This window comes from Zalophus californianus, chromosome 4, assembly GCF_009762305.2.
Source record: "Zalophus californianus isolate mZalCal1 chromosome 4, mZalCal1.pri.v2, whole genome shotgun sequence".
NCBI lineage: Eukaryota > Metazoa > Chordata > Mammalia > Carnivora > Otariidae > Zalophus > Zalophus californianus.
In genome coordinates, this window is record NC_045598.1 from 85,035,539 (window position 1) to 85,056,483 (window position 20,945).

At 36.5% G+C, this 20,945-nt stretch overlaps 1 protein-coding gene across 2 annotated transcripts in view; it reads left to right on the forward strand.

Annotated features, from left to right (window-relative positions):
- The first annotated feature begins 125 nt into the window (after positions 1-125).
- SLC30A7 (solute carrier family 30 member 7) overlaps positions 126-20,945 on the forward strand; it is an 84,211-nt gene continuing 63,391 nt past the window's right edge. For both annotated transcript variants that reach the window (XM_027587201.2, XM_027587273.2), the window contains exons 1-5: positions 126-385; positions 604-705; positions 14,404-14,517; positions 18,636-18,723; positions 19,396-19,522. In XM_027587201.2, coding sequence (XP_027443002.1) covers positions 306-385; positions 604-705; positions 14,404-14,517; positions 18,636-18,723; positions 19,396-19,522 — 511 coding nt within the window. In that variant the 5' untranslated portion in view covers positions 126-305. The remainder of the gene's footprint in view (positions 386-603; positions 706-14,403; positions 14,518-18,635; positions 18,724-19,395; positions 19,523-20,945) is intronic.

Below are 20,945 nucleotides of genomic sequence, written 5' to 3' on the forward strand. Positions count from 1 at the left end.
ACTTTTTTCGGCCCCCTATCGCCTCCCCGCAGCTCCCACCTCGCTCCCACCGTAAGCCCCGCCCACCGCCGGACAAGCCCCGCCCCCGGCCCCGCCTCCCCCTTTCGCGTCCCAGGACGCGTTGCGCGGCCCGGGCCGGAAGTCGGCGAGTTCTCGGGTGTGTGTCTGTGTCTGTGTCTCGAAGCGGCGCGCGGCCCGGGACAAACGCTGGGGAATCCCATCTGAGGCGTCACCACTGTCACTACCATCACCCACGGAGCCACTTCTAGAGGGGAGTAGACCCGGCGCTTCGCCGGGCAGAGAAGATGTTGCCCCTGTCCATCAAGGACGATGAATACAAACCACCCAAGTTCAATCTGTTCGGCAAGATTTCGGGCTGGTTTAGGTGCGGGTGCTGTTTTTGCGGGAAGGGGGTATCCGGCCGAAGGGGAGAAGGCCCAGACCTAAGGATAACCCGAGGTCCAGGGAGGGAGCGTCAGGGACACCTTCCTTCCCTGTGAGGAAAGGAGGTTTGGACTGGGAGGGTCTTGAAAGGAGACCCAACCTCCGGGTCCTGGCACCCCTTTGATTCCCGCCTCTTCTCCACTTTTATCGCTCCCCCAGGTCTATCCTGTCGGACAAGACGTCCCGGAACCTGTTTTTCTTCCTGTGCCTGAACCTCTCTTTCGCTTTTGTTGAACTACTCTACGGCATCTGGAGCAACTGGTAACCGAAGGGGGAAAAGCAGGGCGGAAGCAGGGGGTGGGGGAGACGAAGCACTGTTTGCTTAGTGCCACGTAATTCCTCACCAGGAGGTTCAGGTCTTGCCTTTGCCATTCAGCTCTGCTGCTGAGTTGCTTTCTCAATTCCACACCAATCTGGCAAGGCTACATTGAAGATTCGGGCCCCGTCGTGTGCGGCAGCATTAAGGTTTGGGTCCCGCCTTCCCACCCCTCCCGTCAAACAAGAGTGACAAGTCTCCTTCATTTTGGCTGATAGTCATCCTTGACTACAAACTTCGCTTTGCTCACTTTCTTGAAATTGGGAGAAACCTGTTTCCTGCCTCTTTGGGGTGGGAGTGTTCCTTGCTTCTCTTATGGGGGAGTGGCATTTGGATTTCACCCTTAAGATTCCGAGAGGGAGTGTCTGAGATGTTCAACTTAATTTATTAGGTCTTGGAATGGGAAAGAGCTTTATAAAGGGGATATCCGGAGAAATATGTGTCATTCTCTTCTCTTTAATTTTATGTTGCGACTGTCAGATGATTTTCCTCTGATCTTGACTGCAGTCGAAAATCCCATATAGTTTTCTACAAACTTACACCTCTTGAGTTGATGGGTTTCTGTGCCATCTTTGGGTTTGTTTGGTTGGTTTTGAAACTGCTTTGCGAAGAGGTAAATTCAGGGACTCTGGAAATGAAGTACTATTATCTGGGTATTTGCTGTTGAATAACTTAGGGGCTTGTAAAATTCTTCAGCTAACAGTAAGATCATTACACTTCTAAGTGTGCTGAATGCTCTTTAAATCTCACACTCATTTGAGAATCTGATAAAAACCAACACTCAGAATTTTATATAAAACTTCATTCAGGGTGATACTGTGTTCTTTGAAATACATCTTGAACCCCAGCTTAAGAACCAATGCCATTTATACTTTATTTTCTATTAATTAGAGTTAGTCCTTTCCTTTATAGTACATTTTCAGAGAGAATTGCTGTCCTTGATCTTTATCTCTATTGAGATTGAACAGTGACATTAAATAAGATCACCATTTTTGTGGCATTTACATTTTTATGTGAAAAAGTGGACTTCTTTTCAGTTCAGATGTCAACTCAATTTTATAAAAAATACTCAGGTTATTGATTTAGTCACCCCTTTAAAGGGCATATTGAAACATAATAAAATTTTAGTATATATAATAACCATTTTGAATCCTCTGAGAAGTAGATATACGCATCCCATAATAGGACTATCCTTCAATGCATTTTGTATATTAAAAGCATTATGTTGTATTGTAATAATCATGCTTTATTATAAATATACAGTATTTATAATATATTTTGCTCTTCTTAAATTATGCCATATTGTGGCATATGTACTTGACTGTATCAAGACTATAACTTGGTTTGCATATGTACACTTTAGCTACAGTTACTTTATATTACAATACACTATCTTTCGATATGGCCTTCCATTGCATAAATTACTATGTGAAATGTCTCGTTCAAGGGAATTATATTTGAAGTGCCTAGACCACTTCTTTCATGGAAAGTTAGGTATAAAGTAAATTTTTTGACCTGTAGAGATCTATTGAGGAAATTACAGTTGACCTTTGAACAATGTGGGGATTAGGAGCATGAACCCTGTGCAGTCAAAAATCTGTGTATTACTTCTGACTCCCCAAAAAACTTAACTTCGGATAGCCTACTATGGGCCATAAGCCTAAGCGATAACATGAACAGTTGATGAACACGTATTTTGTATGTCATATGTATTATATGCTGTATTCTTACAATAAAGTAAGCTAAAGAAAAGGAAATGTTATTAAGAAAATCATAAGGAAGAAAATACATTTATGATACCTTAGTGTATTGAAAAATATCTGCATATAAGTGAACTCGTGCAGTTCAAGGCTGTGTTGTGCAAGGGTCAACTGTACTAAAACCACTGTTTTCCAAGCCATTTATCAGTATGCACAGTACATAAGGAAAACATCAGTGGTATATGACTTTTTCTTCTGCCCTTTGGTGGCTTGTTCTCCTGACTTTAGGATCTCTTTTCCTTCAGTTTACTCTCTTTGATTGTCTTATTATATCTTCCACATTTGAAATCCAGCTCTGAACTAATGTCTGTCATACCTAAATCATTTAGTAGGTAGGTATTCATCAGTAGGTTAACCTCCACATCCACAATCACTTATTCCCTAATATTAATTTTTATCAGAGGATTGGGAGTACAAATACATTGCTTTTGAAGCCTTGGCATATTTAAAAATCGCTTGGGCCTTTTCATAATCTGGGTTTTTATGTCTTATTTAGATATTACAGTTTTTAGTCCCTTTTGTTGACTGATCAACAATTTCTTTATATGACTGGATTATCTCTGTTCCTAAAGTTTCAGTTAGATTTTAAGTTCCTTGAAAAAATGCCTTTCTAGAATTTATTTTGTTTATCATAGTCATTTCTGTGTTCATTTTCATTCTATAAAAATTATGTTTAAAGATGTTATGACTATGAAATGTCAAGAATTTTTTTCCATTCTGGAATTAAAAGATGGATAAAACATGCTCTCTCTTCACAAATAAAGGTTTATAGGAACAGTTGATCTAGTTGCAAAGAATATTAAATAGTCTGCTTCTTGTTTAGAGCCTTCATTAGCTAAAGGAAGAAATTAGGCTCATTTGGTTAGGCAGCTCATTCGGTTAGGTGTCTGCCTTTGGCTCAGGCCCTGATCTCAGGGTCCTGGGATCAAGCCCCGAGTCAGGCTCCCTGCTCAGTGGGGAGTCTGCTTTTTTCTCTCCGTGTGTTTGCGCTCTCTCTCTTTCTCTCTAAAATAAATAAATAAAATCTTTAAAAAAATAAAGGAAGAACTTAGTTAAAATTAGTTTATATTTTTGATGGTGAGAATGTGTCATCAGTGGAAGAATAGCTAAGCTCTTTGTGTATTTTTCCACCATTAAATATCCACTGCTTTTTACTTTTCCACTAGAATGTAAACTTTATTAAAATAGGGATCTCTTCTGTCTTATTCAGGCACCTTAGTACATGGCACATAGTGCTTAATACATATTTGCTGAATGAAGAATGAGGGAATAATGAATGTATGGAATTAATCTACCAACGCTAAACGTACTAACTACCCCTATTAGAGGGGAGGAAAATCATTAACCCCCTCTTTTCTCTTATTCCTTGAAGTTAGTAGGAAAATGGTAAGAATACCATATGTGATCTTTCCTTCTAGGATTTTTTCTTTCTAGCATTTTATTTTCATTAGTATTTATTGTTGAATAACTACTTAATCTCAAGTTAATATAGTATAAGTATGTTGTTTTGTACCATCTAGGATTAAGTTCTTTTTGAAATTACAGAAAAATTCCAAACAATTATTTCTTAAATAAGACAAAACTTTATTTCCAGAATGGTTGTTAGAGTTCCAGCCATCCCTAGCAGTAGATTGTCTAGAGTGGAGGAAAAAAGATAAAAAGTATATATAGTCTCTTTTAAGGAGATTTATCTGGACAGACATAGAGCACTTTGACTTAAGTTTCAGTGGCTAAACCTTTATCATTTTGGTCATACCTAGTTGCAAATGTGGTCTTTGTTCCAGTCAAACAGGTATTCTGCTGAAAGTCAGAGATTCTTTCTAAGAAAGATACTGTAGGCTCAGGAAGTGGGACTAGAAAGAGATAAGCTAGTTTGACTTCTTCTATAGATAGAAAACCAAGACCCAGGGTTTTTTTTCCCAGGGTAACAGCAGAGCCTAGAAGCACCTGTCATCCAAGGTTTTTTGTTTTTTTGTTTTTGTTTTTTTCCACTACACCATGATTTTTTTTCTAGTATCTCAGTGTAGTGTCCTTTGTTCTTATGCTCTTTTGTACTTCACTGTCTATTAGAAAATTTAATTTCAGTAATATTTTTTACCAAGGCTATTACAATCATTTTCCCTTTAGACATAAAGGGAAGTCATATAACTCTAAAGTAAATGTCTTTGTATTACCAAAGTAAATACTTGTTCAGGAAATGTTTTAGGCCATACGGGGCATTGATTTGTTCCTACTTCGTATAATATGTCATAGCATATGTTTGTAAAGTAACTCCTTGGTAAAGAATGTGCTTCCATTAATCACATTTTTCTATAGAATTAAAACATGTATATCTTAGTCTTTTATCAGCTTTTCCCCTCTCAAAAGACAACATTACTTACCAGTCCATGGTGATGACTTTTGCTTTCCTACAGCTTTACTTTTCACCTTAAAAATGCAGGTAAATATTCCATTTTGCTGAGAATTTTTTTAAGTAAGGGATTATATAGTGGAATGTAGTGGAGTTGAGGGTTTTTCATTGTAACTCTCGTTAGCTTAACAATTTATACAAATGTCAGGATTCTAATTTCTTGGTAATAAATTGACAGTTAATTGTTTCTTTTCTCCTTTCCATCTCATGAAAACCTATCTTGATTATTCCCTAGCTTCAGTTTTGAGTTAATCTTTAACAACCACTATAAATATACTGTTATCTTAGTTATCAATAGACTTTTTAAAAAATTTTATTATGGAAAATTTTAAACGTAAGTAAAAGTAGAGAGTTTAATGAACCTCAGGTCCCTTCCCATCACCCAGATTTAACATTTATCAACAGGTAGCCTATTCCATTTCCTCTTGCTTTGACCTTTCTTATGCTTTTACCTGTCCCACCACTGGATTATTTTAACACAGATACCAACTATAATTTCTTTTAAAAGAAATACTCATACTTTAGTATGAGTCTCTAAAAAATAAGAGCCCACCCCCGTTTTTTAAACATTACCCAATGCCATTCTCATCTTTAAAAATTAGCAATTTATTTAAAAAATTAGCAATTTATTAATATCAAGTGTCTAGTTAGTGAGTGTTCAGATGACTCTTATTATCTCATAATTTCTTTTTACAGTTGTTTTAATAAATCAGAATCCAAACAAGATCTAATCCCAACAAGATCTATAGTATTTGGTGGATATGTCTCTTAAATCTCAATTTATGGGCTCTTTTCTCCCTTTCTTTGTTTTTGCCTCCACTAGACCTTAAAATCTTTTCCAGAAGTTTCTTTTGCTAAATGTTCTATTCGTGTTTATTATGTTTTGCTTCAAGATAGGTTTCTCTTTTGTATCCTAAGGAGTTTTCATTATTATAATATCTTTAGAAAGTAGTCACTTAAAAAAAGTTTAAAAATTAATCATAGAGAAACTGACAGTGTTTAAAGATGGGAGCCTAAAAAAAGAATGCTGCTTTTAGCAACTAATTTTTCTTCATCAGGTTACATTTGGTATATAAATCAGATAACCTGAAATATTTTCATGCTGTCTTTATTTCTAAGGAAATTTATGCCATGTGGTTTAAATGATAATTCAAAATAAGAAACATTTGCTAATATTGAAGATGAACAGTAAAATAGGCATTCCTCATGAGAGTATTTTGATACATAGGTGAACAGAGAATTAGAAGTAGACTCTTTTTCCTATGAGTTTGCCTACGTAGTTGCAGCTGAGTAATTTTCAAATCATGATACCAGGTTTAAATAAAAAGACCATATTGCAGTGCTTTAAGAGAAAATGATGTTCTGGGGCGCCTGGGTGGCTCAGTCGTTAAGCATCTGCCTTCAGCTCAGGTCATGATCCCAGCTTCTGGGATCGAGCCCCGCATCAGGCTCCCTGCTCAGCGGGGGGCCTGCTTCTCCCTCTCCCACTCCCCCTGCTTGTGTTCCCTCTCTCGCTGTGTCCCTCTCTGTCAAATAAATAAATAAATAAATCTTAAAAAAAAAAAAAGAATATGATGTTCTTCCACTTTAGAAGAAGGAGTCGTTTTTCAGGTGGAATCATATTTTATAATATACTGAAAATGAAATAGCATTTTAATGAAAATTAAAGTTACTTAAAATTTAAATAAAATTAAAATCTCATTTTGATGAGTATTAAAATTCCCAAGCTATATTTAAACCTCTTGAAAAGGGAACTTAATTGCTGTAACATACAGAAGAAGTTTACCATCTCTCTCCCATTAGGGCAATGTTTGATGCCCACTAAGTATATTTAAAATAAATTTGTCATAAAAAAATAGTGTGTATTAATTTGCTAGGGTTGCTGTCACAAAGTATCACAGTAGAAAGTTACTGTCTTGTGGTTCTGAAGACTGAAATTCTAAGCTCAGGGTATTGGCCGTGTCAGTTCTTTCTGAGGTCTGCCAGGAAGAATCTGTTCATGCTTTCCCTTAGCTTCAGTTGCTTTGCTGGCAATCTTTCACATTCTTTGGCTTATAGAAGTCTCATCTGATACCTTATCTTTACTCAGTGGTCTCTGTGGTGCATGTTTGTCTCCAGGTTTCCCCTTGTTATAAGGACAACAGTCATATTGGATTGGGGCCCACCTTACTGACCTAATCTTAATGAAGCATGTCTGCAGTGACCCTGTTTTCAAATTACCTCACATTCTGAGGTACTGGAGATGTAAGACTTCAAATTAAGAATTTGGAAGAGGACACAGTTCAACCCGTAGCAAGTTTTACTAAATATATGTGTACATAATATATCAGTAAATATTTTTTTATTTGTATTTATTTAGAATGAATACCCTGCCTTCTTCCACAACTAATTTATGGCCATTTAAAATAGAAGTCACATATATAATAAAATCCTTAAATTAAGAAATAAAATGTTAAGAACCATGTATAGAGTGGAAAAAATAAGCCTACTAAATATGTAAATTAATGTAGTTACTGAAATTGACTTTTAAATTTAGTTGTAAAGTTACATAAAGTTAAGGTGGGATGGGTAAAAATTCTCACTGTCAGGTTTTACTACAACACAACTGCATTGTCTTATCAGAATAGAGCATTTTCTGCAACGAAATTTTAAAAGTAACTTACCATATTAGTCCTTTGTCACAGCATAGAAAACAAAATCATAAACAATGTCTTTATTGGTGGTTTTATAACACAGTGCAGAGATATTCTTCAAATGGGTCTTTCATACTTGAAAATATAATAAAGTTTATTTTCAGTGTTATGTGACTATTAAGGTTCAAGTGTGTAGTGTTGTAGAGATCCAGTTAGGAAAGGAAAAATTTTTAAAATAACAGATCTGAGAGAATTGCATGAATAATAGGACCTTTACTGTGTCCTCCTCAGGCATCAGTTTTCTCATGTAGTCTTTTTATTTATTCCTTTATTCTCATTCTGCTTAGAGTTGGGTATTAGAGGAGTACAGACTGCTTAAACTGTATTATGTATCTATATTTGAATAAGGTATACAAAGTTCATAATAAAATTTAAGACATTTTCCAAAATACTTTGTGATGACTTGAAAGAGATTTATAAATTATTGTATTTTGGGGGGGGCGCCTGGGTGTCTCAGTCAGTTAAGCGCCTGACTCTCGGTTTTGGCTGAGGTCACGATCTCAGGACCTAAGATCAAGCCCTGAGGTGGGGCTCCATGTTCAGCATGGAGTCTACTTATCTCTGCCCCTCTGCTTCTCCCCCTGCATGCGCTCGCTCGCTCTCTCTCTCTCTCTGTCTCTCTAGAATAAATAAATAAAATCTTTTTAAAAAAATGTATTGTTTTATTTCAGTTTCTAATTTTATAATTATTCCAAATTATGAGAAGATTTTAAAACTGCATTTTCTACTTAGGTGAGGAATGTTTTTCACTTTAGTTTGTAGCACTTACAATTGATGAAGGCTCTGGCATCTAGCCAAATTGTCAAGAGCTATAGGTCATGCTGGGAACACTAGATATTATGAGGTATTATTAATTAATAGTGATTTATTAATAATAATGGTGATAGGAATATTGATGTAGCTTTAATGTGGCAAGCACTGTGATAAGTGTTTCACATATATTAAGTCCAATCATTATAATATTTATGACACTTTTTATTATTACCCTGTTTAAGTGATGGCTAAATTGAGGTACAAAGTAGTTAAGCAATTTAAGATTGACAGAACTAGTAAATCATGGAGCTGAGATTTGAACCCAGGTACTCTGACTTCAGATGTAGTGCTCTTAACCACTGTGATACTCCTTGGTTTTAAATATTGAGCTGTTGATATGCTTGCTTTCAGAACATTTCTACTGAGCTGTCTTCAAATTCACTGAATTCTTTCCTTAGCTGGTCTGGTCTTCTCAAACCAATGGGAAGAATTCTTCAGCACTGATACCTTGTTTTTTGTTTCTCCCATTTCCATTTAATTCTTATTTTTATAAAATTTTTTCTTATAAGGATTTTATTTATTTGAGAGAGAGCGTGCGCATGCGTGCATGTGAGAGCAGGGGAAGGGGCAGAGGGGGAGAGAGGGAGAGAGAGAATTCCCAGCAGACTCCTCACTGAGGACAGAGTCCCTCATGGGTGCTGGTTCCATGACCATGAGATCATGATTTGAGCTGAAACCAAGAGTTGGATGCTCAAACAACTGGTGCCCTTCCATTTAATTTTTTAAAAAATATTTCAGGGGCTCCCGGATGGCACATTCGTTGAGCGTGAGACTCTTGGTTTCAGCTCAGGTCGTGATCTTAGGGTCGTGGGATGGAGCCTCATGTCAGGCTCTGTGCTCAGCCCAGCATCTGCTTAGAATTCTCTCTCCCTCTCCCTCTGCCCATCCCACTCATGCTTTCTCTCTCTCTCTCTCAAATAAATAAATCTTTTTTAAAATTTTCATATTTTTCTGCTGAAATTCCCAGTAATTCATACATTTTGTTCACCTTTTTCCATAGATCCTTTAACATAATAATTATACTTATGATAGTTCCAGTATCTGAGCCAGTATCTCAGTCTGGTTCTGTTGACTGCTTTATCTCTTCACAATGAGTTCTTTCTCTTGCTCTTTTTTGTGTATCTTGAAATTTTTGATCAAAGGCTGGACATTGTGAATAAAGAGCTGTGGTTATTAAGGTAATAGTATTTGTAACTAGAAATAGGCCTGTCTCTTCGGTCAGGCCATTATTGGGTTAGGTTTTTGCCTGTGTCACAGAAGCTCTCTCTTCATATTCATGGCATTCCCCCACCCACTACTCCTCCCTAAGCTGTAGACTGCTGTTTCTTGTTACTCAGTGCTAGGTTTGTGGTGAAGGCAGAGGGGCATTCAGTAACTTAACCCAGCCTCAGTCTTAGGCAGGCCCTGTGAGCCTGGGCCTTGGGAGTATGTTTGTGTTGTTTTCAACATTTTTACCCCTTCTGTTAAAGCAAAACTCTGTGTACATGTGGATAGTCTTGGGTGAGGGTGAGTTTCCTGCTCTTTTTCCAGTGGTAGCAGAACATCTGCTTTGTGTTGGTGCAGAATTCTATGTCTCTCCTTTAGTGACTTTTTTTAGTGGTTGCTTTAGCATGCATAGGATGAATTTTTAACTTACCACAAATATGTTTATCTTAAAATAATATACTTCTATTTTCTTCTGCCCTGTGCGCTTTTATTGTCATACATTTCACTTTTACATGTTTTAAACTCCACAATACAGTGCACCTGTGTTTGCTTTATACCAGAGATTAGCAAACTTTCTCTAAACAGCAGATGTTGAATATTTTAAGCTTAGAGGGCCATAAGGTCTCTGTCACAACTTCTCTAGTTTACTGTTCTAGCACAGAAGCAACCATAGACAGTATATAAACAGATGAGTGTAACTGTGTTCCAGGAAAACTTTATTTACAAAAATCGATGGTGATCTGGGCCATAGCTTGCTGATCCCTGCTTTAGATAGTTATCATTAAAAAAAAAAAAAACAGCCTTATTGAGATAATTCATATACCATACAATTCACCCATTTAAGGTATATAATTGAATGACTTTTAGTATATTCACAGAGTTGTAAAACCATCACAATAATCAATTTTAGGACAGTTTTATTACCCTGAAAGAAGCCTTGTACTTGTAGCCATCGCCCTCTAATTCCCTTATCCCCTGACTTTCCCTAATTCTAGGCAACCACTAATCTACTTTCTGTTTATGTATTTGCCTACTCTGGGCTTTTCATCTAAATGGAATCATACAGTGTATGATCCTTTGTGACTGGTTTGTTACGCTTAGCATAATGTTTTCAAGGGTCATCCATATTCTGCATGTGTTAGCATTCATTTATTTGTATTGCCAAATAATATTCCAGCAGTGTATGAGAATTCTGCTTTGTTTACATCCTCACCAACACTTGTTATTGATTTTTTTGATTTAGCTGTCATAGTGTGGGTATGAAGTTGTGTCTCATTGTTTTGATTTGCATTTCCCTGAAAGGTAGTTAATGATGTTGAGTATCTCTTATGTGCTTATTGGCTATTTGTATGTCTTTTCTGGAGAAATGTTTATTCGGGTTCTTTGTTCATTTAAAAAATTGGATTATTTATCTTGGGGCGTCTGGATGGCGTAGTTGGTTAAGCAATGACTTGGTTTCAGCTCAGGTCATGATCTCAGGGTAATGAGATCCAGCATTGCTTTGGGCTCCACGCTCAGTGTGGAGTCTGCTTAAGATTCTCTCTCCCTCTGCCCCTCCCTCCAGTGCTCGCTCGCTCTCTCTTTCAAATGAATAAATGAATCTTTTTTAAAGATTTTATTTATTTATTTGACAGAGAGAGACACAGCGAGAGAGGGAACACAAGCAGGGGGAGCAGGAGAGGGAGAAGCAGGCTTACCGCGGAGCAGGGAGCCTGACATGGGGCTTGATCCCAGGACCCTAGGATCATGACCTGAGCCGAAGGCAGACGCTTAACAACTGAGCCACCCAGGCGCCCCTGAATAAATGAATCTTTAAAAAAAAAAAAAGGATTATTTATCTTTTTGAAGTGTTTTAAGAGTTTTTCGTATAGGGGCGCCTGGCTGGCTCAGATGGTGGAGCGTGCGACTCTTGATCTCGGGGTTGTGTTTGAGGTTCATGTTGTGTGTAGAGATTACTTAAAAATAAAGTCTTTAAAAAACAGAAGAGTTCTTCATATATTCTGGATACAAGCCCCTTTTCAAATATATGATTGACAAAATATTTTCTCCCATGTGTGCATTGGCTTTTAACTTCCTTAATAGTGTCCTTTGAAGAACATAGGTTTTAAAATTCCAGTGATGTCCAGTCTGTGTTTTCTGTTTTTGCTTTTGTTACTTGTGCTTTTGATGTCTTATTTATAAAAGAAACTATTGCCTCTCCAAGGTAGTGAACATTTTAGCTTTTATGTTTAGGTCTTTGATCCATTTTGGGTTAATTTTTGTGTATGGTGTGAAATAAGGGCAAAAATCATTTTTTGCATGTGGGTATCCAGTTGTATCAATACATTTGTTGAAAACAATATTCTTTCCATCATGGCATCCTTGTCAGAAGTCAGTTGACCATAAATGTGAGGATTTATTTCTAGCTTCTAAATTCTGTTCCATTGCTCTATAGGTTCACTTTTGTTCTAGCACCATACTGTTTTGATTACTCTAACTCTATAGTAAACTTTGAAATTGGGAAGTGTGAGTCCTCCAACTTTGCTTTTCCATATGAATTTTAAGATCAGCTTGTCAGTTTCTTCAAAAAAGTCAGCTGGGATTTTGATAGGAGTGAGTTGAATCTGTAGATCAATTGGGGGAGTACTGGCATCTTAACAGTATTGTCTTCTGATCCATAAACATGGATGTCTTTCCATTTATTTAGGTCTTTTTAATTTTTTTCAATAATATTTTATAGTTTTAGAGTATAAATTTTACATTTTTTTGTTAAATGTGTTTATTTTTTTGGTGCTATTGCAAATGGAAATGTTTTTTATTTTATTTTTTTATATCACTACTATATGGGAATACAGTTCATTTTTGTATATTGATATTATATCCTGCAACCTTGGCAAATTCATTTATTCTAATAGGTCCTTAAGATTTTATATATATAAGATCCTGTCAGGGCGCCTGGGTGGCTCAGTTGTTAAGCTTCTGCCTTCAGCTCAGGTCATGATCCCGGGGTCCTGGGATTGAGCCCTGCATTGGACTCCCTGCTCCGCAAGAAGCCTGCTTCTCCATCTCCCATTCCCCCTGCCTGTGTTCCCTCTCTTGCTGTGTCTCTCTCTCTCTGTCAAATAAATAAATAAACAAAATCTTTACAAAAAAAAAAAAAGATCCTGTCATCTGCAAATAGTGATAGTTTTACTCCTTCACTTCCAGTCTGGGTGTCTTTTATTTTATGTCCTGCCTAACTTCCCTTGTTAGATCCTCGAGTATAATGTTAAATAGAAGTAGCGAGAGGGGACATCCTTACCTTACACCTGATCTTCAGGGAAGACATTCAGTCATTGGCCATTAATGGCGCTGTGGGTTTTTTGTAGATGCCATTTAAGAATTGAGGAAGTTCTAGGGCGCCTGGGTGGCTCAGATGGTTAAGAATTGAGGAAGTTCCTTCTATTCCAAGTATGTTGAGTGTTTTTGTTATAAAGGGGAGTGTTAAATTTTGTCAAACTCTGTTGAGATGATCATGTGGTTTTTGTCTTTTATCCTATTGATATGATGTGTTAGATTGGTTGATTTTCATATATGGAACCAACCTTGCATTGTTGGGATTAATCCCACTTGGTCATGGTGTGTACTTTTTTTAATATATATCCTTAGATTCCATTTGCTAGTATTTGTTGATGATTTTTATATGTATATTTGTGAAAGATTGTCTTTTTCATTTCTTGTGGTGTCTTTTGTCTCGTTTTGGTATGAGAGTAATAACTGCTCTTATACAGTGAATTGGGAAGCATTTCTTTATCATCTGTTCTTTGGAAGAGTTTGTAAGGGATTGATATTTATTGTTCTTTAAATGTTTGGTAGAATTTATGTTTAAAAAAATAATAGGTACCAAGGTTAATAGTACTGATGCCCAGAAATGTGCACACCTGTTATTTTGTCAGGCCATTAGTGTGGGAATTTTGAGTCTCTGATCAGTAGTTGACTAGCTGGGTTTTGTGTTTTGTTGTTGCTAGTTAATTTCAACAAGGCACTGACTTCAAATTTTTTTAGTGGCTTTTACCACCTTCTGTTTAGTGTAGGGTTTGGGGCCCTGGAGGTTTTTTTTTCAGTGTTCTTGCTCTACTCTCAGCTTTCAGCAAGCCCTGCACACCTCGTCACAGGGGAGTCTCTGTGCTCTTGCTCAGCTCTCAGAGATAGATTAATATTGTTTTGTACTCTAGTCAAGGCTTTGGTTGTGGGGGAGAGAGAATTTGGTTCTCCTGCTGGAGCCTTATTTTTAGGCAGTCCCTTCACACCTGAGAGCCAGGGTGGGTATTGTTAATGTTCCTGCCCCTTCTTCCACCTCTCCCCACAGCCTTTTATCAAGAGAAGGAACAGTTGTCTTATTCCTCTTCCAACAGCAGCAGACCTTTGCTTTGTATCAATGTAAGATCTTGGGCCCAACCTGGCTTCAGACTTGCCCCCAGCGGTAGATGGCTGGTTTTTTCCTCTTTCAGTGGCAGCTGACCTTTGCCAGTGACCAGATTCCTGCCCCTTATCCAGTAGCAGCTAGCTTTGTTTCTACCCCTCTTTCAGTAGAAGCTGGGTTTTTTTCTTGGGCAAGGGGTGTTAGGATTTCCTTCTCGGGTGTTTAAAACTTATCTTTAATATTTTTCTATATATCATATTCAAGGTTGTCTTTTTAGAAGATTAATTCCTGATAAACCAAAGGACATTGAGAGAATTTAGAGAAGGATGTTTACTATTTGGTTACTATTATAATATGCCAATATGTCTGTTCTTTTACAGCTTAGGCTTGATTTCCGACTCTTTTCACATGTTTTTCGATAGCACTGCCATTTTGGCTGGATTGGCAGCATCTGTTATTTCAAAATGGAGAGATAATGATGCTTTCTCTTATGGGTAAGACTTTTTAAAAACCTTTTTATTAAAGTATAAGAAATACAGAAAATATACAAATCTTAAGCACATGAATTTTCACAAATTGAACACATTTGTGTAACTTGAACCCTTAACCCCACCCCACCATGCCTCCTTCTGGTTCCTTCCTGTGCTTCCAAGGGTAATAACCACCTCCCTAACTCGGATTTGTTTTACCTGTTTTTGAACAGTATTTAATTGGAATCTACAACATGTACTTTTTTTTTTTATCTAAGTTCTTTTGCTTAGAGGTAGGACATCTTGGTTTTACCAAAAAATTTAAGTGAAATTTTTTGCTAGATAGGGGACTTTCTTAACTTTTAACCTTTTTTTTTTTTTTTGGAAGAAGAAGAAAGTTTCAGTATACAAAAATGGTCGTGTTTCTTTTTTAGAGGGATATTTTGCTATTAACTTATTTAAAATCATTATGTCCTAATACGATTTTATATTACCCTCTTCAAGCTCTGCTTTTATGAAAAATACTTCTTTTCATACTCTTGCTCATAATTGGAGAGTGTTTTTTTGCTGGAGGGACTATTTTGGCCCATCTGGTCTCACTTCTGAGCCTAGTACTATTTAGAGGCAGAGTTTGCCTTTTGCTGTCTCTGATTGGGAGAAGCAGTGGAGTGTCCAGTGTTCGACTGACTCTGCCTGAGTGTTTTCCTTTTTGAGGTCATAAAGTATTTTGCAGTGTAATTATATTTATGTATAAGCAGCGCTCGGGTAATAGCCTCCTTCTCTGTCTCTCCACCTTCTTTCTCTTTCCCGTTCCCCTCTCACCTCTTACTTGTTGACTCTTTCCCGTCTGTCCCCCCCCTTGTGAGTGCTGCCTCCTATTCCCTCCTTGCTTCACTCCTACCTGTCGTCTCTCTCACGCTCATCCCCGTCCCTGTCCTCTCTGCCATCTCTCCGCAGCTCCCTTCCCCCCGCCCCCCGTTCTTTCTTTTCAGCTCCTTGTGCCTGTGCTCATGGTCTCTCCCTAGTCCTCAGCCTTCCACTTCCCCCTTCCTCTCTTTCTCTCTCCCACACATCTTTTATCTTTGTTTTCTCCTGCTCTCTCTCTCTCTCCCCCCTCCACCGCTGCATCTCTCAGGCTCTTTCTTATTCCCTCTCCTTCTCTCTGGACCTCTGAGTCCTAGTTCTTTCTTCTCTCCCTTTCCCCACATCTTTCCTTCTCTCACTGATCCTCCTCCTGGAAGGTTCCCTTTCCTTTATAGTATCTCTCCTTCTGTCCTGCCTGCTCACATCCGCTGTCTTATGCACACTGCCTCCTGTTCTCTCTTTTACTCTCGTTCCCTCACTGCTTCTTCTCTCTCTCCAGCTTCGCTTTTGTTCTCAAGCCAACAAGCATGCACTTTCTCTTGTACGTGCTCTTGTTCTCTTCAGATATTTATCGAGGGCCCACTCTGAGTCTAATTCTTTGCTACTTACAAAGATGAATAAGATACGGCTTCTGCGTTGGAGGAACTTGTGGGCTCTGATGAGGAGACACTGCTGTAAAAATACCATAAAATCTATACATTGTGACAAGTGCCAAAAGAAAGATAGATGAAATTCTGTGACAGAACTCGCTGATTTGGGGTATAACTGAAGTGATGTGGTAATTTGTGAGATGAAAGAAAGTGAGACAAAAAAACAGTAATTATACTGTTTTTATTGACTACAGCGAGGGATCTCTTTATCTATATACCCAAACAGCTCAGAAGAGAACATTTTCCATGGCATTATGTAGACAAAAGATTCTTAAGTGTATTTGGAATCATTAAAGAAAGATTTCATGTAAAGTTCTAATCTTGTGTTGGAAAATTAGTAATTCATATATACTGTGTATCAGAAATCTGATTAATCAGGATATTTTACTCTACAATTTTTCAGGATAAACAGTAGGTGACTATAAAAATTCTCAGTTCATTAAATCTTAGGGGATCTGTTGTTTTCTATTTAGAATGCCCAGTCTCCCACTATATGGTTTTTAGGAACAGCTTTGAATACCTCAGTACCGTATTAGGTTTTAACTATTCAACTTTAACTAGTTTTTATAAGGGAGTGATAATTCTTGCCACCTTTTTGTTTCCTGTTTTATCTTCTCCTTGTTTGCTTTTTTCTTTTGAGAAGGGAAAAATTGGGGAGTAATATCTGATGCAGCATTTGAAGCTATTAATAGTTGCTACAGTAATAAGTAGCAGCAGGAGTAAAATGTAGGTACCAGTACATCAAAGTGACACCGAATAGGCTCAGCCTGGGGATGAATCCCTAACCCCTCAGTTCAGTATGATCACAACAGCAGACTGACTGCAATAGAAAAATAATAGGGGGAATCTGAGAAGCAGAAGACTTTTCAGTATTTCTTTATAGAAAAGTCGTCTTTGTGTCTGGTCACACTCCTCTTTTTGAAATAGCAATGCCAGCATAAAAGTAATATATGTCTGATAGGTAGATACATGCATATGTACATGCCTTTGTGTGTATGTACATATCCTTGTGTCTTTTTTTTTTTTTTGCCTTGGCTAAAGAATTCAGATACCATCATACTTAATTAGGCAATAGCACATTCATGAATGTGCTGTATTTTACTCCCAAGACTCACTGTGTTCAAGTAAACGTAGTCATGTGTAAAGGCAAGTATATCTAGTTTTCACAGGTTTTTCGCTTGAATCCTGCAACCAAGTTTAGCAAATATATTACGCCTAATTAAGTCACCGTAGTCCAGTAGTTTATCAGAATTTATGGAGCACCTTCTAAGCCAGGCATTAGAGACAAAAAGACGCCTGAAAAACATTCCTGCCTTTGATCTTGAAATCTAATGGAATTCAAGGACAAAAGGCTTTCAGTCAAGCATCAGCCATGGGAGTAGAAGAGCGGGTTAAAAGAAAGTGCTTTTCGTTTTGAGATTAGTAACCCTGCTGATATATTAGATAAATTCCTGAGTGTTTACTGTGGAAAGCCAGCTGAATTTAATGAACGTTCTCTCGTGAAAGATAAAAAGGCATATGCTTTGACAAATGTTATGTAAATTTCATTCATTTGTATGTGTTAGAAGGTAGAAGTATGCATTATTTCTGAGTGCAGAAATATGTACTATGTTGGAATGTACTGACAGAGCAAACTCCAACATGACAGAATCGAGTGCATTTTGAAGAGTTTGTTCTCTTTAAACATAGTTCTTATAGTAAAAATTGTATTATCCAGAGGTTGACATAGAAAGCTAGAAAAAGCAGTGTTTTTGATACTCCTGTTGTGTTGTTTAAGGACCAGAGTGATTACCTGCTGTCAGCGCCCTTTGAATAATGTTAGGACATGTAAAACTGCCAAGTTAAAGTTGTTTCTAATGACTTTAACTAAGCCAAATAGTACCTTATGGAAAAAATAAAATCTTTCCCGATGCTTCACGCAGGTAGGAAGCAGAAAGCTTCAGAAGTCCATGGAGAAAAAGACAGGTATTTTAAAAATAGTTTAATTAGTATTATGTGAGGCTAGAATTGATTCTAAAAATAGGTAATTGAAAAGTTTTTGTTAAATTTCTTAATCTCAGAAAAGAGTGAGAGAAATATAAATTTCAAGTTGTCTCTGGGGTACTTCAGAAATAATTTTATTTTCCTTCAGATCAAAGCTCCATTTTCCAAATATTTGAAAGCAGAAAGGTACAAAACAAAAAAATGTAAGGAATTCTTAGAAAAGAAGCAATTGATAAGTTAGAAAAACCCCTCTTTCAAGTCCTTTTCTTCTACTTTTTATCTTTAGATCCTTCCTTCTTTGCCTACTTGTTTAGTCCAGTTATTCCTTCTCCAGGGGCAACTTGAGATTTACATTTCTGTGAAAGGTCTTTCTAAATCTACTTACTCTAAGAAGGTCTTTATTGGCTTGTAGAAATGGATGTATTTTGCAGTATTGTGCTATTAAATATAATTCATTATAATTAAATTCATTTCCTCGTTTCTACAGTATATGTAGAATAAAACACATTAATTATACTATAAATATTAGGACTTTGCTGCCTGCTTATAACCATATAATATGGTTTAGAATCTCTGAATATGTATAAATTAATGATTTGATTTTTAAGAAATAATAATTCAGTTGTTTACTTTGCTCTTCTTTAGGTATGTTAGAGCGGAAGTTCTGGCTGGCTTTGTCAATGGCCTATTTTTGATCTTCACTGCTTTTTTTATTTTCTCAGAAGGAGTTGAGGTATTGTAAAATAATGATTAGACTCAGTAAATTACATTTCTGTAATGAAAATGTTTGTGAACTAAAGATACAAGTACAGAGCTGCTTTCACACTATTAAGTATTGAGGGCAGTCTTGGGTCAGATAAAATCTCATGTAAGAGGACCTTACAAAATAGTTGAAAAAAATTAAATATATGTGAAACTACTTGAAATTGAAAACAACTAAATGATAGTGCTTTATAGGTTATGAATGAAGTGTTGACTCTGTGAATAGTAAAAGCACGATCTGGGTAGTGAGGTCTGTCAGGAAGCGTTCTTAAAATAGAATCTGAGAGTTTTGCCATTGAACTTTTAATATTTGGTATAATAAAAAAAATTTAAGACTGAAAGATCAGTGAACTTAAAATGAATGGCAATGTTATTTAAGATACCAAAGAGGGATAGGTTTTAGACCAAACAGTCATGCTATTAAATATTTGTGTTTCTTTAAAAATAGTAATTATTATCTTGTCTGCAGTAAGGGAGCACTACTGTTTTTTAATTTTTTCCTATAAACTGTTTTGGCGTAGATTTTTAGAATGCTTTTAATTTTGAAAATAATCAAAAATTTTTAAAGATTGCTTTTTGTTTTTACCAGTTGATCAATCAGAAATTATATCAATGCTCTTTGTTTGTATTATGTGTTTTCTAGAGAGCATTAGCCCCTCCCGATGTACACCATGAGAGACTGCTTCTTGTTTCAATTCTTGGGTTTGTGGTAAACCTAGTAGGAATATTTGTTTTCAAGCATGGAGGTCATGGACATTCTCATGGCTCTGGTATGATGGTTAGAACCCTTTGTTTCTTCATTTTTCTCTTTTCCATCATAATTATCACTTCTGACAACTAATAAATTTTAAAATTAAAGCCTGTGTTGATTTTTAATAACAGAAATAATGTGTTAATAGGCTCTTATTAATGTCTTTCTGAGCTATCACTCCCACTTCTCCATGTTCCTCCATCCAAGTGCCATCTCAAGATTATACATGTTCTCAGTTTGGTGTGGATCCTTCCAGACCTCTGTAGCTTATCTGTTTAGTATGACACCATTTATATAAAACCAACAAATAAACATTAAAAACCACAAAACAAATCTAGTTACTAAAAATTATAGTGTATGTGGGTATGAAATTTATTATAGCATCTGTTTTTGAGATCCTTCTGTTTGGTATACATCAGTCTGCCTTCTCTTGTTAACATAAAACTCCATGGTGTGGGATACTATGCTTATATAAACTGGTCTTCTGTATATAGACTTTAAGTCCTTTCCACATGAAGCATATCCTTGTGAACATATGCAAGTGTTTTTCTGAAGCTGTGCCATCCCATTTGGTAGCCATTAGTCACATGTGGCTATTTAAGTTTAAATTATGGTTAATTAAATTTAATAAAATTAAAAATTCACTTCTTCAGTTATATTAGCAATGTTTCAAGTGCTCTGTAGCCACATAGGGCTATCATATTGGACAGCAGATAGAGAACATGTCCATCATCACAGAAAGTTCTTTGAATTGCACTCTGCTGGAATATAAGTAGAGTTGCTGGAGCACAGGAAGTACAGTTTTTAGTTTCAATAGACAATGGCAAATTGCCCTCCAAAATGACTCATCCACATTTATCCCAGCAATGAATGCCAGTACTAATTTTGTCCCACTTACATCAAAACTTATTATTATGGGTTTAAACTGTTTTGCTAATACTTTGATAAATATGTTATCTCATTTTATTTATTATTTCTCTGATTAGTAGTGAGGTTGAAAATCTTTCTGTATGTTTTTAGGCCACTCAAGTTTTCCTCTCCTAGAATTGTCTTATTTATTTTTGCTTGTTTTTCTATGGTCTTCCTGTTAATCCATTGATAATAATTTTTATATAGTTTGTATACTAATTGTTTGTTTTATGTGTTGCAAACACCTTTTCCTAATATATGGCTTATCTTTAAACTTTTATATAGGGGTTCTAATTTGGACATAGTCTTACTGTTTCTTAGATTTTTTCTGGCGTGTTTTCTACTGTTTGAGATGTTTCCTATTCCTGAGTCATAAACATATACTCCTATATTTTAATACTGTTAAAATGTCAGGGTTTTTTTCTTCATCCGTTTGTTCCTTCATCTGTATGTAATTTGTTTTCATAATGGTGTGAGTTACGACTTAACTTTTTTTTTTTTCCAGTGTGAATAAGCAGTTTTCCAAGCACCAA